Source organism: Conger conger, chromosome 6 (genome assembly GCF_963514075.1).
Source record: "Conger conger chromosome 6, fConCon1.1, whole genome shotgun sequence".
In the NCBI taxonomy this organism is placed as follows: Eukaryota; Metazoa; Chordata; class Actinopteri; order Anguilliformes; family Congridae; genus Conger; species Conger conger.
Genome location: NC_083765.1, coordinates 6,116,332 through 6,143,831, shown reverse-complemented (window position 1 = coordinate 6,143,831; position 27,500 = coordinate 6,116,332). Strand labels below are relative to the sequence as shown.

The 27,500-nt window shown below is 50.2% G+C and overlaps 1 protein-coding gene across 1 annotated transcript in view; it reads right to left on the bottom strand.

Moving 5' to 3' along the window:
- The window catches only part of ankrd11 (ankyrin repeat domain 11), a 109,274-nt gene that overhangs the window by 20,802 nt on the left and 60,972 nt on the right, over positions 1 to 27,500 (bottom strand). Inside the window, exons 3-4 of the mRNA XM_061245057.1 lie at positions 6,814 to 6,959; positions 2,703 to 2,841 (exon numbers count right to left, since the gene is read on the bottom strand). Coding sequence (XP_061101041.1) covers positions 2,703 to 2,841; positions 6,814 to 6,903 — 229 coding nt within the window. The 5' untranslated portion in view covers positions 6,904 to 6,959. The remainder of the gene's footprint in view (positions 1 to 2,702; positions 2,842 to 6,813; positions 6,960 to 27,500) is intronic.

Below are 27,500 nucleotides of genomic sequence, written 5' to 3'. Positions count from 1 at the left end.
AGTTCTTTAAAAGGCAGCACTAAACTTGACAGAGCTGGATCCATCTACAACATTGCCCAGTAAATACAATGTGCACGTCTCATGAATCTGAAATGTATGATGCTGAAGCGATAGAATGTCATTATTTACACCTGCAGTCGTATACAGAGAGAGAGAGAGAGAGAGAGAGAGAGATAAAGAGACTGGGAGCAGATGGGTGTCCATTATTAACATTAACATAATACAGAGAACATCTCATACAAACGCATAGTATGTGTGCCCGTATGTGTGCCTGTGTGTGTGTGTGCGTGTGTGTGCGTGTGTGTGCGTGTGTGTGCCTGTGTGTGTGCCTGTGTGTGTGCCTGTGTGTGTGCCTGTGTGTGTGCCTGTGTGTATGTGTGTGTATGTGCGTGTGTGCGTACGTGTGCGTGTGTATGCTTGCTAGTCACGTAGCACTGTATTGGCATTGCTGCAGCACAGTTTAGGCTAAGTGGTTTGTGGCATAACGGTGACGTGTTACAGGACAACAGAGCCAGCAAACGGCACTGGGGCAATCATCACTCAACTCAACGCATGCAAATGCTGTTGGCAGCATCAAGATAAAACCACAAATAATAGCAACAACAACAAGAAATACAATTATAACAATAATGATAGCATTCCTATTAATACAATTATTACTGCTTTGCAGATTTCAAACAGAGACAGATCCGTGTAATATCAGACAGCCAAAGCTGACACCCCCTAAATCATTAGAAACCTGACCCGTAAGCTCATTAGCAACTGGACACCGGCTGCGCCAATCCTTCCCATCGGAGAAACCACAGCATTCCACAGCAACCAGCAAAAAAATGCAGTAAATGAGCAGCTTGCCATTATAAAAGCAGATTCCCAGCTGGCAAGAAAAAATAACATACCTCCCCCTCCTGCCAAATACAGCCCCCTAGTCCCCAGACCCACCCAGTCCCCTTTCCTGCCAAATACAGGCCCACGCTTCACTGCAAACCGCGATCTCACTACTCTGCAATCAGCAGCTGAGAAGAACAGCTCTGCGCTGTTCAGCCTTTTACGAGAGCTGCTCTCCTGGGCTCTGCTGCAGGTCAGCTTCCTGCTTCCTGCCAGACAACGCCCCTCTGGCCCGTGCTGCAGCACACGCGCGCGCGCAGACACCCGCACACGCACACACACGAGCGCGTTCACGTACGCACACACACACACGCACGCAAACACACAGCAATAACTCCACCGTGTGTACATATGCGCACGCAAAACAAAACATTTCCCATTGACATAGCGGCAGCGCACGGAACACATCGTGACGACCGGTGAATTATTCGGCCTCACACACATTCAGCCGGGATCGCCGTCATCACTACGGTTACGGGGATCCCCTCCCCTCAGGCCTCTGCGCTGCATACAAACACAGGACCCCGCGATGTAGCCGTCCTGAGCAGTGCCTGAACAGCAGGGGGTCACATGCCCTGCTCCCCCTCCTCTCCCCCTCCAGGTCTCCGTGAGGGCAAGGAATTGTAGGGACTGGAGGGAGGCATACGCAGGGATGAAGTCAGCCTTCCGAGTGGCAGACTGCCAGTTCCATAGTCCCCCCGTGACAGCAAAGTCCTCACAAGGGGTCAGCGGGGGGTAGCTGAGGTTCGAGGGGTTCCGACGCCGTGGAGGCCCACGTCGCAGGGGGGGTCTTCGAGGGAGAGAGCAGACTGGGATGGGGTGAAACATAACATAACAAACTGGGACGGAGCGACGCTAGCTAGACGCTAGCTGACACGCCTATTTAAATGGCCTACAATTGCTCACAAGCAATATGAAATCAAAGCTAATCTACTGATAAATTCCACAGCTATTTAAGCTATTTAAGACAAATGTTCAATCACTCTATAGGTATGCAACCAGTAGAAGTGATTAACAGGTAACAGACAGACAAACAAACTGGCTCAAGCCCTAACCCTTGCTGTTCAAATGAGCAAATTAAAAATCAACGTTACCGCGTCTAGAGGAAACACCTGGTCAGAATGATGCACTTACAGAGAAACAGAGACGCACACACACAGACAGACAGACACACACACCCAGCCTGCCCGTGGTTCCCGCCCAGATTCGCGACACCATAAACAAAAGGCTGCATTGTACCGGGGAAGGGAAGCCATGCCTCCCCCCCCCATTATGGCGCAAGGTCAGCAATAGGGTGTTCGGTTAAGAACATTCAAATCACATACTTAACCATCATTTTACTGGCAACAGAATACATTAAGAGTGTTCTTAGCTGAACACTCCGACGCTGATGTCACAATCACGACTGGCGGCTGAAAGCAGAACACTGATTTCAAGAGTTTTGAGAAAACAACAACAACAACTCTTCCATGGGTCCAGACCTGCACACAGTTACGCTGTTCCACTGCGACGGCGGCATCCCGTCCACACACAGAGGCGTAAACAACTCTCCCAAAAAAACAACAACCCACTGCGGCTACAGTTTAATCCGCGCAGCTTTGACTCGACTGTAGGCCCCATTCACATTCACACAGGCACTCCGGGACCCTTTTTAAGGGAAAGCGGTCTGATTATAATTTTTTTGGCTGTCATGTCTGACTAATCTGGTTAATTGGACAGTGTCCTGGGGTGACCCGCACCAGTCCCGGCGGAGCGGCGAGACGGGGCCCGCTCCAGCATTCCCATCATGCACTGCAGCGTCCCGGGCGGGTTCTTACCAGAGTCCGAGTCCTTCTGCTCTCCATTGGCTCCGACGGTGAAGGGCAGCTTCCGCTTGGGAGCTTTCTCCTTCATCTCCTTCCCTCCATCCCCGCGCTCCAGTTTGGGAGTCTTGTTGGAAGAGATTTTATCTTTATCCTGGTGGATGAAGGGGATGAAAAGGGAAATAAATATAATGGAACGGCTCACAGCGCAGTGAGAGAGCAGCACAGCGCAGTGAGAGAGAGCAGCACAGCGCAGTGAGAGAGAGCAGCACAGCGCAGTGAGAGAGAGCAGCAGTGAGAGAGCAGCACAGCTCAGTGAGAGAGAGCAGCAGTGAGAGAGCAGCACAGCTCAGTGAGAGAGCAGCACAGCGCAGTGAGAGAGCAGCACAGCGCAGTGAGAGAGAGCAGCACAGCTCAGTGAGAGAGCAGCACAGCGTAGTGAGAGAGAGCAGCACAGCGCAGTGAGAGAGAGCAGCACAGCGCAGTGAGAGAGAGCAGCAGTGAGAGAGCAGCACAGCTCAGTGAGAGAGCAGCACAGCGCAGTGAGAGAGCAGCACAGCTCAGTGAGAGAGAGCAGCAGTGAGAGAGCAGCACAACTCAGTGAGAGAGAGCAGCACAGCGCAGTGAGAGAGCAGCACAGCTCAGTGAGAGAGAGCAGCACAGCGCAGTGATAGAGAGCAGCACAGCTCAGTGAGAGAGAGCAGCACAGCACAGTGAGAGAGAGCAGCACAGCTCAGTGAGAGAGAGCAGCACAGCGCAGTGAGAGAGAGCAGCACAGCGCAGTGAGAGAGAGCTCCCCGGGAGTCCCAAAATAAACTGGACTGACGGGAATCCATCACATTCCCAGACACTGGGTAAACTGCACAGCTACTCAGGAGAATACTCAGGAGAAACCTGAATTCACAACAGCCGATAACACATTCCTCGTGTTCCTGGAAGCAAAAAACACCCAAGCCCTATTCTCCTCCTATGTGGGGGGGAGAATGCCTCTGAAGCACAGAAACCCTCTGGAAACACGATCAGGAACTCAAACTGATTTTGCACTTTGACGAAAGATTAGGCCTTCTGACAGGCCTCGATCAGAACCAGGAAGATGACGACACGACCGGGCAACGCTACGGTTACCCACCTGAGCCCAGGAGCCCAAACTGGGGCGACAGCGACAGAGGGGTCCGCCCTTACGGGATGCCCCGGCACTAAAACACCGGGAGCAACACAGACTGATTAAAGAGCTGTGTGAGCTGAGGCCTGTGTTCTCATGTGGACTGAAGGGATGGAATTCGCTGAGGTGCAGAATTTTGAGGAGTAACAGACAGTAAGAGGGGGAGATAGAGAGACAGAGAGAGAGAGAGCAAGCAGGGGGAGAGTGCCAGCTGTGGTCTTCCTGGTTAGTCATGAGACGATGAGACGATGATGTCACTGTTCACAGCTCCTTCCTGTTTCTCCGCACGAGCAAGAGAGGGGGAGGAGCAGGAGTAGAACACACACACACATACATACACTCACACACATACATACACACATACACTCACACACAGACACACACACATACACTCACACACACACACACACACTCTGGGAGGAGGGAGGGAGGGAGAAAGGGAGAGAGAGAGGGAGAGATAGATAGAAGACGTGTTATATGACAGCAGTGAGCCAGCCACCACTCTGCTTCAAAGCCACCTTCATGTTTACAGGTCTCCTAGCAACGCCCCCCCCCCCCCCCCGCCCCCCGCCCCCCGCCCCCACGTCTGATGCAATCGAACTCAGAATGCTGTACATAGACTCTGCTTCAGCTGAGGGGCCTGCTCAGAGCCCCACCCCTACCCCATCCCTCAGACAGACAGACAGACAGACATACACACGGACATAAAGACTGACAGACATACAGGGCGCTGCAAACACACTGCCCCCCCCCAACGAGCGGTATTATTTCATTTCAGAAGATGCAGCTGCGGTGGGTTATCACTTGATAAGCACAGCTTAATAAATAAAGGTGACACAGAGAAAGGGACCAGTGGTAGGGAGGGCAAAGTGGAGCTTTAGAATGTAGACCGCTGTGTGTGCACGTGAGCTCGCCAATAGATTTCTCACAGAAAACGTAATTTGTCCACTTTTTTACTTTACAGTAGAGGTGATCAAACTTACAATAACTAAGTGCTAGTGTGTTCTAAGCCTTTACTGGTCCCTGCACGATGTTAGCATGATGTAGCTAGCATACGCGAATAGCACAAAGCCATACAATTTGCTTTTTAACGGCACTTGGTCATTCGAACGATATAAATAAAAGCATTCGATTAAGTTCGACGGCACCGGAATTCGTACCGTCGTACCGTCCATAAATGGCAAAATTCCCACTATAGGATTTATTTAAATCTTTAAAAGTTATACATTTTCTGAATCGTCATTAATTCATCTTGTTTCTATCAGTGATTCGGCGTGATCGGACAGTTCTGTAGCTATGTAAATGACGTCAGAAGGATACAGCACTGTTATTTGCTACCTAAACTTTGACGCACGCTCGAGAGCGTTAACGTGATTGAAGTCTGACATGTCTATTGTCAAAATCCATCGAAACTATGAAAAAGTAACCAGGGACTTTGGACTTATAAGGCTGGACATACCGAGTACCCAGCAAAAATACTGACCTGGCTACAGTCCCACTTTTGACAGTTCGAACTGCCACCAACTGCCATGTATGAGCGCGTGAAATAAACCAGCAAAAGCTATTGTTGCATCACCATTTTGTGTGACACATCACACCCCTCCACTGCACAGACAGAAAAGGTTAGAACAAATGGCACTGAGCAGTGACTAAACACTGCCCCATCTGTACAGACACAACTACAGCTGCATATCTATAGAGTCAGGTCTGTACAGAGACAACTACAACTGCATATATGTGTACAGAGACAACTACAACTGCATACGTGTACAGAGACAACTACAACTGCATACGTGTACAGAGACAACTACAACTGCAAACTGACACAGTCAGCCCCAAAGACACAAAATACAGCCTTGGAAGGCAAATAATATATAAATAAGATACCAAATGCTTCTACAATTACAAAGAGACACAGGCCTCTTTTTAAGGCGACCTACGAGGCAGTTGAGCGTCAAGAAACGACAATGAGCAGTGCAGGAGAATATTACCACCGCGCAGGACAGAGCACACACAAGCAGACCGCACAACTTCAAACAGAACGAGTGAGTCCTGCAATCCAGTGTTACGCGTTATGCATTCCTGATGACTCAAACCCGGCTCAGGCAGCTATTTTCCACCACCATCAACTTTTCCCACCTCGCGGGGCGTCTCGGTGGCGCAGCCTGCAGAGCGCTGACCGCACGCTCATTGCGAGCCGCGACGTCGGCGGTTCGAATCCGCACCTCTCCACAGCACCTCTCCCTGTCCCTCCCTACCTACCTCCCTGTGAACCTGAACTGTTGTCTCTGTGACTTGCTTTGTGTATCGGTATTTTTTTAGTTGGCTAGGTAAGCAGTGTTTGGATAGTTAACTTTGGTCACTTTTGCTCTGTTTGTTTGTTTGTTTGTTCTCAAAAAAAAAAAAAAAAAAAAGGGCCCTCGTCCTTATCTTTGTTGTACAGGTAGCAGTTGAAATTGTACTTCCCTCTAGGGTCTTTCAGCAAACTTATCCCTGGTCATGGGTATGCACTTTGTTGTACGTCGCTCTGGATAAGAGCGTCTGCCAAATGCCAATAATGTAAAGTAATGTAATAATGAATCCGACCGTCTGACATTTGTCGCATGTCTTCCCCTCTCTCTCGCCCCCATTCTTCCCGTCTCTCTACACTATACTGTCCGATAAAGCTGAAAAAAGGCCTAAAAAATATCTTAAATAAAAAAAATAAAATAAAAAAAAAATAAAAAAAAACTTTACCCACCTCAGCGTCAACTTTACCCACCACACCGTCAACTTTACGCACCTCAGCGTCAACTTTACCCACCACACCGTCAACTTTACGCACCTCAGCGGCAACTTTACCCACCCAAAACTTACTAAGTCCATACTGCGTCACAGCAGGTGCATTCCAGAAACGGAACAGGCGGTAAAGAGCAGTGCTGTCCCAGGAGTTAGTGGGGTGGGGGAGGGGGCTGAGGCTCCTACCTTCTTCCCCGCCTGCTTCTCCACCATGTCGGGGTTGAGTGAGAAGTCCTCCAGCTGGGGTGGCTTAGGAGCCCCACTTCTGGGCATCATTCAGCTCTCGCCACGCCAAACCTCATTCACGCTTCCATCGCATCGTCATCCACCGTCTGGAGAGAGAGAGAGAGAGAGAGAGGTCAATATCACAGTTCACTTCCCCAGTACGTCTGCTGGTCCAGAGCAGACCTTCCCCTCATTTTAAAGCATCGGCAGCAGCCACAGCCCACATTGGACATCCCACACGCTGGAAGCCACATCCCACACACTGGGAGCGACATCCCACACACTGGGAGCGACATCCCCTGGGGGGGATGTGTGAGTGTGTGTGTGCGTGCCCAAGGAGGAGAGAGAGGGACCTGCTGCCCCTCCTCTGAGCTGAGCAGGAGGCAGTGTCCTAGGACTGCAGGAGAGCGAAGAGATTGCAGAATGGAGGCAAGGGGGGGTGGGGGGGGGGGGGTGGCACAGTGACAGGATTGGCGATTGGCCAGGTGACCCCCCCCTCCCCTCCCCCACACTCAAAGAGGAGGGGAAAAAAGGAAAATGCGTGTGAGGGGAGCCTGGCAGGAACATAAATAAATCATACGTAAAAAGAGTTCCTTAATACTTCCTCATCTATAATGCACGGCAGCCTGAGCAGTCAGTGTGAGGAGGGCCGGAGGGACAGAGGGCCCGGGGGCTGAACACGACGCGCAGTCAGGGGCGAAAGCATCGTCGCGTTTCTGATCAGCCTCAGAGAGGAGCGGTCTCTCCAGCTGTCCCAGAGCGCCGTCCGTCAGCACACGCACGCGGTCACTTCCCTCCGCGGCGTGAAACGCCGCCCAGCAACACACGGAGATCCGCATCCAACGGGAAGGTGCAGGAAAGTGGCAGGCAAGCTCCCGTTAAACACCACACGCGCGGCTGTTCAGACGGCGGATACGCTGGGCAACATTAAGCGAGGTCTTGAGCAACGGCCTTCAGGGGCAGTCTCAGCTGAGAGACAGACCCCCGTACAGAGAGCAGGGATCCTGACAAGACCCCGAGATCTCAGCGCCACGTCACTGTTCTTTTCCCCTTGCACTGGTTCAGAGTTCGCAGAACAAACACTGGCACTGGACTTTTTCGTGTTCTATTTTTAGTCTTTTAGTCCTTTTTTTTTTCTTTTCTTTTTTTTTCCCCGAAAACAATTATTTGTGGGGTCTGGAAATCTGGCAGATTTCTGAACTTATGAACAGTATATTGGTGTGATCACGATATCCTACATTGTTAACTATCCGTATGGCTCTTTTTTGTAGTATGCATATTGATGGTGTATTGGTTTTGTAGGTGTTGCCCCATACTTCTACACAGTAATTCAGATATGGCAAAACAAGTGAACAATACAAAGTATACAATGCTCTCTCATTCACAATGTGTCTTGCTTTTCCCAACACTCCAATGCTCCGTGCCACTTTTGCTTTCACATATTTGATATGGGGTTTCCAGCAGATTTTGTGGTCTAGAATCACACCCAGAAATGTATTTTCATACACTTGTTCTATATTTATATTATTGATCATCACTTTTACTTGTGTTTATTTTATCGACTCATCTATCAAGTGGATCCTGGCGTTTTTTTTTTCCCGAAAACAATTAAAACCAAGGGCTATTGAACTTGGCCTTGGCCCACTGGATAACTCTCATTTTTTGGTCTTTCTCCCTGCTGGAGTTTTGTATGCGTGTGGTAGCCTACGCTCTCCGGCTCTCATCTTCATGCCCTTTTAAAAATTTTTTTTTATAAACTGTATTTCGTACAATTAAAATTAAAAACTAAACCAAAAATAAAGAACAAAATAACAATGATAATAAGTCCGAAATGGAATAGGAAGAAGCAAAGCTTATCCAGTCCTATCCCAATCTTAACACTTAATAATTACAATTGTAGAAAAAAACAAAAAAAACAAACCAGTTTTTAGGTTTGTAAATTCATCAATTTCAGTCCTGTGGTATAATCAAACAAAAACGTTTACCATCAGCAAGTGGCACATTCGCCTTCTTCGCTTCTGTACCTTGTAAAAATATATTTTTTGTACATCTTTTTAAATTCCATTACATTTATACTCCGTTTAATTTTTTCCTCGAGACCATTCCACAACACCACACCACAAATCGAAATACACATACTTTTAATATTAGTCCGAGCATAATGCCGTTTCCTATTTAATTCACCTCTTGTATCCCCCCTCTCTCTGTGAACAGTCTTTGCATGTTACCAGGAAGCTGTTTATTTTTTGCTTTATACATTATTTGTGCGGTCTTGAATTCTACCAGATCTCTGAACTTTAAGGCATGCACTTTTAAAAACAGTATATTGGTGTGATCACGATATCCTACATTGTTAACTATCCGTATGGCTCTTTTTTGTAGTATGCATATTGATTGTGTATTGGTTTTGTAGGTGTTGCCCCATACTTCTACACAGTAATTCAGATATGGCAAAACAAGTGAACAATACAAAGTATACAATGCTCTCTCATTCACAAAGTGTCTTGCTTTTCCCAACACTCCAATGCTCCGTGCCACTTTTGCTTTCACATATTTGATATGGGGTTTCCAGCAGATTTTGTGGTCTAGAATCACACCCAGAAATTTATTTTCATACACTCGTTCTATATTTATATTATTGATCATCACTTTTACTTGTGTGTTTATTTTACGGTGTCCAAACAACATAAGTTTGGTTTTGTTCAGATTTAATGATTAATGATATTGGTGTGGGCGGCACGGATGGTGCAGTGGGTAGCACTGCCGCCTCACAGCAAGGAGGTCCCGGGTTTGAATCCCCGTTGGCCGGGGCCTCTCTCTGCGGAGTTTGCATGTTCTCCCCGTGTCTGCGTGGGTTTCCTCCGGGTACTCCGGTTTCCTCCCACAGTCCAAAGACATGCACGTTAGGCTGATTGGAGAGTCTAAATTGCCCTTAGGTATGAGTGTGTGAGTGAATGGTGTGTGTGCCCTGCGATAGACTGGCGACCTGTCCTGGGTGTATTCCTGCCTTTCGCCCAATGTATGCTGAGATAGGCTCCAGCCCCCCTGCGACCCTGATCAGGATAAGCAGGTTCAGATAATGGATGGATGGATGGATGATATTGGTGTCATCCGCAAATACAAATTTTAAGATTTTTGACACCTTACATATGTCATTTATGTATAATATAAATAATTTGGGACCCAATACTGACCCCTGTGGCAATCCACAAATAATTTCTAAACATGTTGATTTCTTGTCGCCGATCTGTACAAATTGATGTCTATTACCTATGTAGCTTTTCATCCAGTTGAGTATGTTGGGAGACAGACAGATTTGTGTATTACAAAAACTTCACATATGCATGTTAATGTCCGCAGGAAGCTTCCATTGTTTTACAGACAACCAATAAAACACAGCGGTAGAAATTGCAGCCTATAGGGCAACCCTGTATAACGAATGACCAATCAGAGGTCACACTGTATTTAGCACCCAAATTTGAATACATGGAAATGTACTTGTATAAAGTCCCCGAACTCCAATGGTTCGAGGGATACTTTTGTGTGAATCCTTCATGCTGGCTTCCTGCAATAAATACTTTCCTGACTCAAGACACAAACATCGGATTTGCTGCTTCCTGATAAAACGGTCACTTTAATTATTTGGTAAAACCTTGTGTTACCAACAAATACAACCCCTCTGATACCATACCTTTCCAGTTTATTGATTAATAAGTGATGATCTATTGTATCAAATGCTTTTTTAAAATCTATAAATACTCCTACTGCATACTTCTTGTTATCTATAGAACTGGTAATTTCTTCAGTTAACTCAATTAATGCCATCGATGTGGTTCTGCTCGATCTGAATCCATACTGACAATCAGCTAACAACTTATGCTTCTCAATGAAATTATCCAACCTGCTAGCAAAGAGTTTTTCCAATATTTTAGAGAACTGAGAGAGTAAAGACACCGGACTGTAATTAGTGAATTGATTTCTGTCTCCATCTTTGTATAGTGGAGTAGCTTGAGCAGTTTTCATTTTACCTGGAAACACATCATAATCCATAAAATATTGAGGGTAACTTATATTTGTTGATTCATTCCTAATAATATTATTTAATACATTCCATATTATTAGGAATAAATCAACAAATATAAGTTACCCTCAATATTTTATGGATAATGATAAGACTGTAAGCAATCGGAATGATGTGGCTACTGGGTTCAACAACGTTTTTGTAAGTGTGGGACCGAAACTGGCAGAAGAAATCAAAAATCCACAGCCAGAAGAGGGAGGGGGATAGGTTGAGGATTTCTTAGATAGCAATCCAAGCTCAATGTTTTTGAAAGCTGTTACTGAAAAGGAGATTATTGACACTGTTAGCAAATGTAAGAATAAAAGGTCTACAGACTGGAATAACATTGATATGGCTGTAATCAAGAAAATAATTGAAGCCATTGCAAAACCCTTCACTTATATTTGTAATTTGTCTTTCAAAACAGGTGTGTTTCCAGGTAAAATGAAAACTGCTAAAGTTACTCCACTATACAAAGATGGAGACAGAAATCAATTCACTAATTACAGGCCGGTGTCTTTACTCTCTCAGTTCTCTAAAATATTGGAAAAACTCTTTGCTAGCAGGTTGGATAATTTCATTGAGAAGCATAAGTTGTTAGCTGATTGTCAGTATGGATTCAGATCAAACAGAACCACATCGATGGCATTAATTGAGTTAACTGAAAAAATTACCAGTTCTATAGATAACAAGAAGTATGCAGTAGGAGTATTTATAGATTTAAAAAAAGCATTTGATACAATAGATCATCACTTATTAATCAATAAACTGGAAAAGTATGGTATCAGAGGGGTTGTACTCAGCTGGATGAAAAGCTACATAGGTAATAGACATCAATTTGTACAGATCGGCGACAAGAAATCAACATGTTTAGAAATTATTTGTGGAGTGCCACAGGGGTCAGTATTGGGTCCCAAATTATTTATATTATACATAAATTACATATGTAAGGTGTCAAGAATCTTAAAATTTGTATTATTTGCGGATGACACCAATATCATTAATCATAAAATCTGAACAAAACCAAACTAATGTTGTTTGGACACCGTAAAATAAACACACAAGTAAAAGTGATGATCAATAATATAAATATAGAACGAGTGTATGAAAATACATTTCTGGGTGTGATTCTAGACCACAAAATCTGCTGGAAACCCCATATCAAATATGTGAAAGCAAAAGTGGCACGGAGCATTGGAGTGTTGGGAAAAGCAAGACACATTGTGAATGAGAGAGCATTGTATACTTTGTATTGTTCACTTGTTTTGCCATATCTGAATTACTGTGTAGAAGTATGGGGCAACACCTAAAAAACCAATACACCATCAATATGCATACTACAAAAAAGAGCCATACAGATAGTTAACAATGTAGGATATCGTGATCACACCAATATACTGTTTTTAAAAGTGCATGCCTTAAAGTTCAGAGATCTGGTAGAATTCAAGACCGCACAAATAATGTATAAAGCAAAAAATAAACAGCTTCCTGGTAACATACAAAGACTGTTCACAGAGAGAGAGGGGGGATACAAGAGGTGAATTAAATATGAAACGGCATTATGCTCAGACTAATAATAAAAGTATGTGTATTTCGATTTGTGGTGTGTTGTGGAATGGTCTCGAGGAAAAAATTAAACGGAGTATAAATGTAATGGAATTTAAAAAGATGTACAAAAAATATATTGGAGAATGTGCCACTTGCTAATGGTAAACGTTTTTGTTTGATTATACCACAGGACTGAAATTGATGAATTTACAAACCTAAAAACTGGTTTGTTTTTTTGTTTTTTTCTACAATTGTAATTATTAAGTGTTAAGATTGGGATAGGACTGGATAAGCCTTGCTTCTTCCTATTCCATTTCGGACTTATTATCATTGTTATTTTCTTCTTTATTTTTGGTTTTGTTTTTTATTTTAATTGTACGAAATAAAGTTTATACATTTTTTTTTTTTTTAAAGGCATGAAGATGAGAGCCGGTGAGCGTAGGCTACCACACGCATACAAAAATCCAGCAGGGAGAAAGACCAAAAAATGAGATAGTTATCCAGTGGGCCAAGGCCAAGTTCAATAGCCCTTGGTTTTAATTGTTTTCGGGGGGAGAAAAAAAAAAAAACCCACCAGGATCCACTTGATAGATGAGTCGATAGATGAGTCTGTGTTAAGTTTGTCGGAGTTGTTTTAGACTGAACCAGCTGAGCTGTGGAAGGGGAACAGAACAGAGAGTGACGGTGGCGCTGAGATCTCGGGTCTTGCCAGGAGCCTCTCGGGAGGGAAGCAGCTGGTACGACTCTCAGCGGAACGTTCTCACGCCGAGGTCACAACAATCACTACCGGCAATGTTCGAGAACACAGACTTACAGAACACAATTCCATAGAACCCGCTCTTCCAGGGGTTAAACGGCCTGCACCTTTCCACGCTCTGCGCTAGACCGCAGACAATCCACGGCCCGAAGTGACCCCCAGCGCGAACCCCCCGCAGTGCCGTTCTCAATCCCACGCTGACGAGAACCGAACATGACGCCGTGTTAAGAATGCATGAACCTCCACTCCAGCGCTGGGGCCTGCCACAGGCTGAAGGGCTGACGCTCACTTGCCCACGACTCCCAAACAACCCAGTGTCCCTCTGTCCTCTGCCCCCCCCCCTACCCCAGAGAGGACCCATCCAGAAGCCCCAATCACAACGTCACGCATTGCACAGGAACACACAGGTACCAAGACCGAGGGCCCGTTTCCCAAAGCAGGAATACTGGGTCAGCCGGATAATGGCACCAATTCCTAGAACCATCACAGAGGTCATATCCCAGCCAGCGTCCGTGGTGCATATTTATGTGAAAAGGTTACCGTTGTTCACGGGGGGCCGTGTGTTATTTTTCGGGGCCTGTTTTACCGTCGGTCCGCTCGGCAGCTCGGGGCTAACTGACATCCCAAGCCCAGGAAAAACACGCGCAGAGTCCCTTGTCTGCGTCTCCGTGCCGACCAGGGAATCGAGGGGAATACCGAGGGGGCGGGGCTGAGGCTCGGGCCTCCGGGAGACGGAGCGGCCGCGCGTTCAGAACCCGTGGCTCGGCCGGCGGGGGTTCGGGTTCTCCACAGCGAGCGCCGGGCTTTTAATAGCACCCCGCCGCGCACCATGTGACGGCCTAATCGCTGTGTGAGCGTGCTGTGGGACAGCAGACACACACACGCACACACACAGACACACACACACGCACGCACAGACACACACACGCGCACGCACACAGACGCACACACAGACACACACACGCGCACGCACACAGACACACACACAGACACACACAGACACACACACGCACACACACAGACACACACACACGCACACACAGACACACACACGCACACAGACGCACACACAGACACACACACGCGCATGCACACAGACGCACACACAGACACACACACAGACACGCAGACAGACACACACACAGATGCAGACACACAGCTAGTTTTGAGGACGCCCTCTCAGAACCGCTCTGAAGCCAGGCCCGGGGAGACACACCAGAACCCTGCTGCACGTGGACACCAGCTCACCGAGACTTCCACCAGCTTCTCCCGCTGACCTTGTAACCAAGGATACCAGCAGGGAAACAGGAAGGCAAAAAAAAGACCAGGAATATCTGCAGATGTGCCCAGATGTGTACCCGTTACAACGTTCTTAACTCAACACTAATGCTGATGTCACAGTCAAAACACAACAGACCACAGAGCACAGAACACAGACTTAAGAGTGTTGAAAAACATTTTTTAAAAAAGCCTACTCTTCAAAGGGTGAAACAGGTCACACTAAAACACAGAAAACAGTAAAAGGGAAAAACAGGAAACACCCTGGCCAAACGTAGCGCAATCTCATAAAACCCTGGCCCAGTGCCCCATGACTCGGGTTCCCAGTAGTGTGGTTTGAATCGTCCCAAACTCCCACAGACGCAGCTCCCAATCCCAAACTACCAGCCCTGCATCTCTAACCCCAGCCTGTTTACAGCTCATATCCCAGCCTGTATACCTGTGTGCAAATACGGCACTGGAGTCCGTATCCAGGCAACCACCGCCCTCTGTGACCCGCACAAATTCCTTTCATTAGGCCCGCTTTTTGCTGGGGGGAGGGGGGGAGAGATGCAAACAAGCGGCCGGTCCAGGAGAAAGGCCTTGATTAAGAGCAGGCCCTCCTCACACACACACACACACACACACACACACACTTTCCAGTCCAGTGACAGAGCGTTGACGTGCACAGGACGGGGCTTGTCGCGTTTGGTTTGTACTTTGGGCGACTGAAGTGCATTTATACTTTCTTGATAACGACAACAGAGTCGACATCGGACAACGACAAAACATCCACGGGCGCTCTGTGACTCCAGCTGGAGGGAGAGAGAGACGGAGAGGGTAAAGAGATAGAGAGAGAAAGGGGGAGAAGGACGTGGAGAGAGAGAGAGAGAGAGCACTCTGAGATCACAGGCCAGGCTGATTGTCATTCAGGGCGGCGTGTGAGAGAGCAGAGCTGGAGGTGCTGAGAGTGTGACGGCTGCTCTAATCACAGCTGCACAGGCCTGCATAGCCCTCTGCTGCTGATCCACACTGCTGCTGCTGCTCTCTGCTGCTGATCCACACTGCTGCTGCCCTCTGCTGCTGATCCACACTGCTGCTGCTGCTCTCTGCTGCTGATCCACACTGCTGCTGCTCTCTGCTGCTGATCCACACTGCTGCTGCTCTCTACTGCTGATCTACACTGCTGCTGCCCTCTGCTGCTGATCTACACTGCTGCTGCTCTCTGCTGCTGATCCACACTGCTGCTCTCTGCTGCTGATCCACACTGCTGCTGCCCTCTGCTGCTGATCCACACTGCTGCTGCTGCTCTCTGCTGCTGATCCACACTGCTGCTGCTCTCTACTGCTGATCCACACTGCTGCTGCTCTCTACTGCTGATCTACACTGCTGCTGCCCTCTGCTGCTGATCTACACTGCTGCTGCTCTCTGCTGCTGATCCACACTGCTGCTGCTCTCTGCTGCTGATCCACACTGCTGCTGCTGCTCTCTGCTGCTGATCCACACTGCTGCTGCTCTCTACTGCTGATCCACACTGCTGCTGCTCTCTACTGCTGATCTACACTGCTGCTGCTTTCTACTGCTGATCTACACCGCTGCTGCTGCCCTCTGCTGCTGCTCTCTACTGCTGATCTACACTGCTGCTGCTGCCCTCTGATGCTGATCCACACTGCTGCTGCTGCTGCTCTCTACTGCTGATCTACACTGCTGCTGCTCTCTACTGCTGATCTACACTGCTGCTGCTGCCCTCTGCTGCCGATCCACACTGCTGCTGCTGCTCTCTACTGCTGATCTACACTGCTGCTGCTCTCTACTGCTGATCTACACTGCTGCTGCTGCCCTCTGCTGCCGATCCACACTGCTGCTGCTGCTCTCTACTGCTGATCTACACTGCTGCTGCTCTCTACTGCTGATCTACACTGCTGCTGCTGCCCTCTGATGCTGATCCACACTGCTGCTGCTGCTCTCTATTGCTGATCTACACTGCTGCTGCTCTCTACTGCTGATCTACACTGCTGCTGCTCTCTACTGCTGATCTACACTGCTGCTGCTCTCTACTGCTGATCTACACTGCTGCTGCTGCCCTCTGCTGCTGATCCACACTGTTGCTGCTGCTCTCTACTGCTGATCTACACTGCTGCTGCTCTCTACTGCTGATCTACACTGCTGCTGCTGCCCTCCGATGCTGATCCACACTGCTGCTGCTGCTGCTCTCTACTGCTGATCTACACTGCTGCTGCTCTCTACTGCTGATCTCTACTGCTGCTGCTCTCTACTGCTGATCTACACTGCTGCTGCTCTCTACTGCTGATCTACACTGCTGCTGCTCTCTACTGCTGATCTACACTGTTGCTGCTCTCTGCTGCTGATCTACACTGCTGCTGATCTCTACTGCTGATCTACACTGCTGCTGCTCTCTACTGCTGATCTACACTGCTGCTGCTCTCTACTGCTGATCTACACTGCTGCTGCTCTCTACTGCCGATCTACACTGCTGCTGCTCTCTACTGCTGATCTACACTGCTGCTGCGCTCTACTGCTGATCTACACTGCTGCTGCTCTCTACTGCTGATCTACAATGCTGCTGCTGCCCTCTGCTGCTGATCTACACTGCTGCTGCTCTCTACTGCTGATCTACACTGCTGCTGATCTCTGCTGCTGATCTACACTGCTGCTGCTCTCTACTGCTGATCTACACTGCTGCTGCTCTCTACTGCTGATCTACACTGCTGCTGCTCTCTACTGCCGATCTACACTGCTGCTGCTCTCTGCTGCTGCTCTCTACTGCCGATCTACACTGCTGCTGCTCTCTACTTCTGATCTCTACTGCTGCTGCTCTACTGCTGATCTACACTGCTGCTAATCTCTACTGCTGATCTACACTGCTGCTGATCTCTACGGCTGATCTACACTGCTGCTGCTCTCTGCTGCTGATCTACACTGCTGATCTGCACTGCTGCTGCTCTCTACTGCTGATCTACAATGCTGCTGCTCTCTACTGCTGATCTACACTGCTGCTGCTCTCTACTGCTGATCTACACTGCTGCTGCTCTCTACTGCTGATCTACAATGCTGCTACTCATACACTTGTGACAGCGTCTGTGTAACTGGCTGTGGGAGCTGGGAGCTGTGCTGTGGGGGGGGGCTGTGCGACGCCAGACACGGCTCGGTCCTGCGCAGAGACGGCCACATCTGCCCAACGCTGGACGGGCAGAGGGGGGGCAGCGCTGGGCAGATGTGGCCTTCTTAACCTTCTTAACTCAAAACTAATGCTGACGTTAGTCAAAAAACCGCAGACCACAGAGCACAGAGCACAGACTTCAGAGTGTTGGAACCGCAGTCCCATCCCCGAGCTGTGCTTGTGTCCTTATTTGGAAGAGAGATGCTTTCCCCTGATAATCCACATCCGCCCTAATTTCCTCTAGCCCTCATCCCTCTTACCCCCCCCCCCCCCAACCCATCCGACTGACCCCCCAGTTCCACAGTATGTTTGAGTTTCCCAACAATTTCCAACTCTTCCATCCACATAATTGGCAGAAACGGTGCAAATAAAAACCGTTACGGGCCCAGAGGGCATCTCTCTCTCTCTCTCTCTCTCTTTCTCTTTCTCTTTCTCTCTCTCTCTCTCAGGAGCTCGCCATCATCGGTACGTGACCGACGGACCGTGCACACAAACACTTTTAAAGCTGGTCTCTTTCCGAAAGGTCGACAGCGTGTGTGGACCTTCCTCCAGTGACTGTGCAAATCCTCATTTTGGATTCAAATACTTTTCTGCGCTCGACTAATCTTTGCCGGGTGCAATTCAGCTAAGAGCTAAGAACTAAGAGGACCAGAAGGCGGGGTTTTTGACTCTTTCATGAGTTCCAACACACCAGACGAGTGTAGAAAAGCATTTGACACAATGACGCGTTTCGCCCAGGTCCGGATCTCAGGCAGGGCTGCATCACACCCATGCGAGGGCTCATGTCGTTCAGAGCTGGTCCGTGCAGGGCCATTACAGTAACGCACATGACACGTAACATTCGATCTTAGCCACAATAAGATCCTCACAGCCGTCGGGCCCTTGAGCAAGGCCCTTAACCCTGCGTTGCTCCAGGGGAGGATCGTCTCCTGCTTAGTCTAATCAACTGTAAAAGCCGCTTTGGATAAAAGCGTCAGCCGAACAACACGTAACGTCACGTACCCACCCCGCTACCTGCGCACACACTCGGCGTAACGGAGGGACAGGACCCGGGGCTGTGTAAACGGGCCTGGGTGAGGAGTCCCGCTAGGCGTATACACGCTGCAGCGCAGACACAGCGGGGTTAGCGCCCTCAGTGTGTCTTTATAGAGGCCGTTTAACCCGCGCGCGCGCGCTAACGCCAGGCTAACGCCAGGCTAACGCCAGACACGACACAGACCCCGGGAAGGAGTCAGGAACTGGCTCGGTCCTGTTTGCACCAGCGCTGGACGGTCAGAGGGGGGGGGGGGGGGGGGGGGAAGCGCTGGGCAGCGCTGGGCGGGGGGCTGAAACCGCAGTCCCGTCCCCGAGCTGAATTTTAAAACCCTGACCAGCCACTGAGTGACAATACCAATTTCAGCCGGCCGTAGACGGAGCGCGGATTCGCACAGGAAGCGCCCGCACATATCACACCGTGTAATTCAGTCACCATAGCAACCCAGCTGCTCTGCATTCGGTGGTCTCCCTCTCCCTCTCCCTCTCCCTCTCTCAGCCGTGGAGTTTACATCTTCTCCCCGTTCTGTGAGTGGACGTCCTCCAGCAATCCAAAGCCTTGGAGCCCAAGGTCCTCAGGTGAACAATATCTCCCCTGGCTAACTCCACATTTACAGAAATGTTATTAATGCACATTAACCTTGTCAAAAAAATCAATAGACTGTGTGAATATTCATTATATATTTTTGTCCATGTTATATATTGCAGTAAAGTCCCTTTCCAGGAGGACTTTGACTTTCCAGCACCCTGGTGAGATGCACACACACACACACACACACACACACACTCACACAGTCACCCCTCCAGGAAGCGGCCCCTGGCGCCTATGAGACGATTTGGACCAGACCCAGCCGTACGGCTCTTCACAGGTCAGAGGGAGGACACACACTCACACTCTCTCTGTACTCTCTTGATATTCACAATACAGCCCAGAGAAAGGCGGACATGGTTATTCAGCGACGGATAAAAGCACATTTCAGGTACAGACCAGGTTTTCCCACACAGCTTTGTGTGTCCTATCAAGGCCAGGGGCAGGGAGCAGAGCCCCATAGTTCTGAGGGCACGTCACTACAGCGATGCACAGAAGACCAGCACTGCAACACTCCTGCTACGGCGCTAATGTTACAGTGCTAATGCTACAGCACTCCCGCTACAGCGCCAATGCTACCGTGCTAATGCTACAGCACTCCCGCTACAGCACCAATGCTACCGTGCTAATGCTACAGCACTCCCGCTACAGCGCCAATGCTACCGTGCTAATGCTACAGCACTCCCGCTACAGCGCCAATGCTACCGTGCTAATGCTACAGCACTCCCGCTACAGCGCTAACGCTACCGCGCTAACGCTACTACAGCACGAATGCTACAGATGCCGCTAACACACAGTCTGCTCCTTCAGCAGGAGCCCACACATACGAAGGAGGCTCGCACTTGTATGCTATCCATTAAGCTACGCAGTCCAGATCATTACCAACCAATTAAAAATCCCTCCCCCCCCCACCCCTGCTAAAAGCACAAAGCGGCATTCAAACTACATTTCCCAGACTCCCAAAAGGGAAGTGACACTGTCCCAGCATGCACCACGCCAATTCAATCAGGCCTAATCTTACAGCCGATTTCCAGTTATTTCACGGAGTGAGTGTCACGAAGCGGTAGCTGGTATTCACAGTGGTTTCCTCTGCACCAGAGCTAAGTTAAGAGGTCGAGAAGAAGAAAGGAAAAACAGGTATGACATTTACTGGGAGTTTAAACCCTTTTCCATCCACATAATTGGCAGAAACAGGGCAAATAAAAACGGTGACGGGCCCCCGAGACGGCGCATCGGCCCGGTCCCGCTCGCCACCGCGTCACGCTTCCCAGCATGCTTTGCGACGCGGCGGAGGAGGAGCGGAGCTCCTTAAGTAGAGAAGGAGACGCGTCAGATCCCGCCAGAGCACACGCGCGTAAACTGCCACATCAAAGCGCCTGTGATCCGAGCAGAGAGCCAGGAGTGCCAGATCAACAGGAGGAAGAGGAGGGGGAGGACGAGGAGGAGGAGGAGGAGGCATTCTGACAACACGCCGGCTCCGGGCCTCAGCCAATCCCTGAAGGGCTCTCTCGGCCACCTCCGGTTTCTTCACTCGTGGTTGTTTACGGAGCGGGGTCGGAGCTGGGGCGTAAACACAACCGCGAGTGAAGAAACCAGAGGCGCGCAAAACCCTCAGACACAACAACGGAGCAGGACAGAGAACGAGAGAACGAGAGAACGAGAGAACGAGAGAACGAGAGAACGAGAGAACGAGAGAACGCACGCAACGCTCAACCACTCCTCCGTCACTTCCTTCTCATTACATTACATGATTGCCATTTGGCAGACGCTCTTATCCAGAGACGTACAGTTGATTAGACTAAGCAGGAGACAATCCTCCCCTGGAGCAATGCGGGGTTAAGGGCCTTGCTCAAGGGCCCAACGGCTGTGCAGATCGTATTGTGGCTACACCGGGGATCGAACCCCTGACCTAGCGGGTCCCAGTCATGCACCTTAACCGCTACGCCACAGGCCGCCGTCAGTGAAACATGAGGGCGGGGGGACACGGCGTTCTGCAGTGAAAAGGGCCGGCCAGATCTCAGCCAATCGGATCGGATCTCTGCAACACCACCGCGCAGCCAATGAGAAGACCGGCCTATTGGAGAACAAGCCTATTCTCCCAAGGTCAACACAGACATTTTTTATGTGGCCGTTTCCGCCACGGAGTGAATGAGGTTTGTGAGAGTGCAGCACGCAGCCCCTCCCGGCCGCGGCACATAAATCCAGGCGTGCCGCGGGCCGGCCGGACAGCGGAGGTAAATAATGGATTAGCGTCGCGGCGGCGGCGGGGCCCGTAACGCACAGAGCGCGCGCGACTGCGAGCACGGAGCCCGAATGGAGTCCGCTCCCGACTCCCAGCATGCACCGCGGCACCGCGGGTCCCACAGCCCACCCGCTCCTCGGTGGGGGAATCCATTCGCCCCACACGAGGCAAAGTCAGTGGCCCGGACGGGTGCCTTCCGGGAATTTTAAATGAAAAATGGAGGAAAACGGCCTTTCTCAGCCAGCGAGCAGTGGACTGGACCGCTGCCACACTGCTGGTATCATCAGCGCACGGGGAGGAACGAGAGCTTCCAGGTTCTGGGCAGTAATGGGGCGACAGCACGCCCCCCCCAGGGCCCCCCGTGGAGGGGGCCCGCATGGGGCAGCGTCCGCTGCAGCTCAGACCCCTCTGGAGGAAGAGGCGGCGACCTCACTAACTACAGGAGGGTATTAGAGTGGACAGTGTGGGAGAGAGAGGGAGAGAGGGAAAGAGGGAAAGAGGGAGAGGAAGGGAGAGGGGGAGAGAGAGAGGAAAGAGGGAAAGAGGGAGAGAGAGGGAGAGGGGGAGAGAGAGAGGAGAGAGAGGGAAGGAGAGGGAGAGAGAGGAAGAGAGAGAGGAGAGAGGGAAGGAGAGGCAGAGGGAGAGAGAGGAAGAGAGAGAGAGAGAGGAGAGAGAGGGAAGGACAGAGGGAAGGAGAGGCAGAGATAGAGAGAGGGGAGAGAGAGGGAGAGGCAGAGAGGGGGGGAGAGTGAAGGAGAGGGAAGGAGAGGCAGAGGGAGAGAGAGGAAGAGAGGGAGAGAGGCAGAGAGAGAGAGAGAGAGAGAGAGGGGGAGGGAGCCACGGAGCGTGTGTTGTTTAAATAATGGATGCTTCGTGGTCGTGTCTCGCTGGACTGAACGCGGCCGAGTGCAGCAGCCTCTGAGCCCGGCGACACCGCGCTCACCGGAGAGAGGGATGAGAGGAGGAGCGGAGGACAGGAGGAGGTGTCCCCCACAGCGCCACGTGACGGGGCGGGAGCCCGTTCACCGGCTCCACTCGGCATTCTGAGCACAGACCGCCACGCCGCACGGCATTGTGGGACATCCCCTCCGTTCAGAGGGAGGTTCACGCGCAGGCAGGGCTGATGTAACCGGGAGGAGGGGGGGGGGGGGAGGGGCGCGGGCATGAAAGAGGAGCCATTTTCTAATACCCAGCATGTCCCTGGCTGGCTCTGCCTCGCACCCCGCCCCTCTGTGCCTCCCCCACCCCCCCTCTGTGCCTCCCCTACCCCCCCAGGGTGACGCTCAGCTAAATTCAACCTTCAGCCTCGGCTGGGGACAGGGACGCTTTTGAGTAAAGGGCAGAGACACACCGTGGGGTTTAAACAGATCTGGGCACGGGGGCCCTTAAAGGGACGGGACCGGCTTTAAAGGGGAGGGCCACCCGCATTTTAACAGGGCGGCACAGCTTAAAGGGAGGTGGCACAGATTTAACTGGGTCCCCGAGACTCAAAGGGAAGGGGCTAAAGGTTAATGTTGTGAGGTCACAAACACTCAGTCAGAACATTCGTCACTGAACATTCTAACGCTGATGTCACAATCACTAGCGGTAACTGAAAGCAGTGGGGTTCTGGAACACGAGTGATCTGGCCCTTCATTTGCTCGAGGACCAAAAGGTCTCCGTCAGACGAGGTCCTTTTGGGAGTAAACATCTGCAAACTGGGTGAAAAAATGAGCGCAGTAAACTACGCTGGATCAGCCAGACGCAGACTCCACTGGGGAGGGGGGGGGTGGGGTGCGTGGGGGAGCCTGGTAGGGAGGATTGAGAGCCTGAGCTGGAGTAGGTCCGGATGTGGGGGGTGTGCGGTTGAGCTGCTCTGCCATTGAATAGGATTATCTGTTTCCATGGCAACCTAAATACAGTAGAAGATCGGAGATAGCCAGCCTTTGGGACCGGCGGCTGTCGGAACGCAAAAACATTCACAAACTTTCAATGCCACGTCAGCGCACCCATTTTAAGAATCCCATATGCGCACCCATTTTAAGAACGCAGATCACTCATTTATTTACATTATTGGAGCCATAGTACTTTGTACTCCAACGTGAGGCCACATCCCTCTGTAGAATAGTCACAGCAGCGTCCATCTTTGGTCTCTTTTCAAACCGTCTCAATTTGTTACAACTCTTCTTTATCAGTGTCAAATGTTACCCCTGTAGCGTAGCGGTTAAGGTACATGACTTTTCGGGGGAGCCCTGTTTAGAATAAAACATTTACAGTCACCAGCTTTATAAAAACGTAGTTTCCTAGGAATTCACATACACCACGCAGAATAAAGGGATGAAATAATACAACAAATAAATAAATCAAAACATAAAAAGGACATAAGACAGGGAACAGTGATCTGATTGTCCTAATTTATCACTAAAGGCAGGTACATTCGGCCTCTTTCAGGATGATATCCATCACCAATTCGACCAGGACTCGACCGGGGTAAGGCAATCTAACCTCAAAACATCCTGACATTTATTCCACATAAAATGTGAAAAATGCACTAAAAGCGGTATTGCCCAGAATTGTTCTAGTTCTGGGTGCCTCTAACGCAGGGGTCACCAACACGGTGCCCGTGGGCACCAGGTCACCCCAAGGACCACATGAGTCGCCCGCAGGCCTGTTCTAAAAATAGCACAACTCACTAGTCAGCTGCATCTAAAATTTAATTTTATTCTGTTTTTTTTTTATCACACTTGCATTTATATAGCTTTAAAAATGACAATATCTTAAAAATATGCTTATTATACATGAAGTTTAGATAAGTTTAGGTGAACTCTAGTCTACTCTACTCTAGTTCAAAGGTCAGTATTGTGCGCGTGACAAAACAAACTGGTAGCCCTTAGTATGACTCCCCATGTACCCATGAAGTAGCTCTCGGTTTCAAAAAGGTTGGTGACCCCTGCTCTAACGTGATCCAATCTTGAGATCTGATATGATGACTTTTGAACACAGTAACATAGCTATCCACACGTAGCGTAGTGGTTAAGGTAAATGACTGGGACCCACAAGGTCGGTGGTTCTAATCCCAGTGTAGCCACAATAAGATCCGCACAGCCGTTGGGCCCTTGAGCAAGGCCCCTTAACCCTGCATTGCTCCAGGGGAGGATTGTCGCCTGCTTAGTCTAATCAACTGTACATCCCTCTGGATGAGAGAGTCTGCCAAATGCCAAAAATGTAATGTAATGTAATGCTGCGAAAATCACTGCATTGATGCGCGCACGCACACACACACACACACACACACAGAAACGCAGACATGCACGCACACACGCACACACACACACACACGCACGCGCACACACACACACACACACACACGATAGTATTAGTTGCTATGCTGTGGCTGCAGTGGTGCACTATGCGCTCAGCCAGGAGAAAAGGTGTTATCGTAGACAGTGCTTTGCCGTAGTGGATAACACCGCACCTAAACTCAGAGGAGGCCGTGTCCACAGTGGGCTCTGTTGCACCCTGGCGCTCGCGCTGGTGACAGCAGACGGATTTCAGAGCAGTGAGCGTGCCACGTGACTGCACCACCAGGTGACTCATCTCAGTACCCACAATGCCTCACACCAGGAGCAGCTCACAGCAACAAACAGGGAAAACGCTCAATTTAAACACACACAGAAACGCAGGCATGCGCACACACACGCGCGCACACACAGAAACGCAGGCATGCACACACACACGCACAGAAACGCAGGCATGCACACACACACGCACACACACTCACACCCACACAGACACACACACACGCGCACACACACACACACACACACACACAGAAACGCAGACATGCACACACACACACACGCACACACACAGAAACGCAGACATGCACACACACGCGCACACACACAGAAACGCAGACATGCACACACACACGCACACACACACACTCACACCCACACAGACACACGCACACACACACAGACACACGCACACACACACACACACACACACACACACACACACACACACACACACACACACACACAGAAACGCAGACATGCGCACACACACACACAAGCACACACACAGAAACGCAGACATGCACACACACACGCGCACACACACACACACACACAGAAACGCAGACATGCACGCACACACGCACACACACACACACACACACACACACACACACACACAGAAACGCAGGCATGCACACACAAGCGCACACACACAGAAACACAGACATGCACACACACACACACCCACCCACACACACCCACACAGAAACGTAGGCACGTGCACACACACACAAACACTCACAGACACACTCACACACACACCCACACAGAAACGCAGGCATGCACACACACACACACACACACACACACACACACACACACAGAAACGCAGACATGCACGTGCACACACACACACACACACACACACAACAAGAACAGCAACAGCGAGGGGAAAGAATAAAAACAAAAACAAAAAAAACTAGGTCACTCCAGCGGCCTCCTTCATTCCTAAAACTCCCAGGACAGCCGTCAACCCCGGGCCTGTGGCCCCCGCCCCGCCCCCGCCCCCGCCCCGCCCCTCCAGCGCTCCCACACCGCGCGTGTTCCCAGGCCCGCTCCAGTAAGAGCCGCGCGACCCCCGGGGGACAATGAGGGGCCCGTCGCAGATCGTCCCCCAGGGCAGAAGGGGCCCATTCATATGCAGATGGGGGCCATGTGTGGAGGCAGTGAAAGGAAGCCCTTCTGCAGGCAGGCAGGGGACAGGGGGGCACACCCTCCATCACAAAAACAACAAGAAATCAAATTACACACGGCACACACCCTCGCCCCGTAGCGCTGCAACCCAGCCCAGCCCCCCTACAGCCCATCCCACGGCAACCCTGCAACACAACACACGGCCTGCAGTAAGAGCAGTCGTCCGGCGGTCGGAGGGGTTGCCGGTTCGATCCCCCGCCGGGGCTGTGTCGAAGTGTCCCTGAGCAAGACACCTAACCCCCCAAATGCTCCTGACGAGCTGGTCGGGGCCTTGCATGGCAGCCAATCGCCGTCGGTGTGTGAGTGTGTGTATGAATGGGTGAATGAGAAGCATCAGTTGTACAGCGCTTTGGATAAAGGCGCTATATAAATGCCAACCGTTTACCATTGACCAGTGAGCCTCACGACCCAATGTCCGTCTACGCCCGAGGCAGTGTGGTGCCCCATCGGCTCCCAGGTGCACAGACACGCACAGGGTGAGACAGAGACATTCACGGGGGCGGCGTGGGGTGTGACACAGACAGCGACAGGAGGTCTCGCTGCTTCAATAACTGACCAATAATAAACCAGCAGCCACGTGTCCAAACAGGCCCAAACCCAGGTCCCCCATCACCACTCTGCCAGTCAGCCCCAGTAAATCCTCACACGTACACACACACACACACACACACACACACATATACACACTCACAGAGCTCAGGATCTCCCGGTGAAAACACACAGGCTTTATTTAGACTTCCTCATAAATCCTCTCAGTGTGTAATCAGGCTCCTTCATTTACATTTCTGTAAACAGCAGCGTCTTAGCATTCAATCTTAGACTTCAATCTTTAATCTTGAAATACCATTTCAAAGACCAACCATTAGCACATAAATATCTGTAATTCTTGATTCTTAAAATTGATGTCTGGGGTGTTGCCAATGTTACGAATAAAGCTGACTCCTCAACACCAGCAGATTTCAGAGGAGACGCTCCCCCTCACACCACTCCCCCAAACTCAAACAGACGAGTCCTCCCAGGCCAGGTCTGCCTGTCCCAGAGGGCCGTCTGCTTTCAATCACAGAGCTTCACCAGCGGGCGCCTGGGAACACAAATGTTTATCCTTTGCACTTTTATCCGGCCGTGACCTGACAGGAGATGAGAACAGCTCTGGTGTGACACTGGCATTACGCCCACACGCCCCCAGTGCATGATGGGACAGGTGCTAAGCGGTAGTACTAAAGAATGG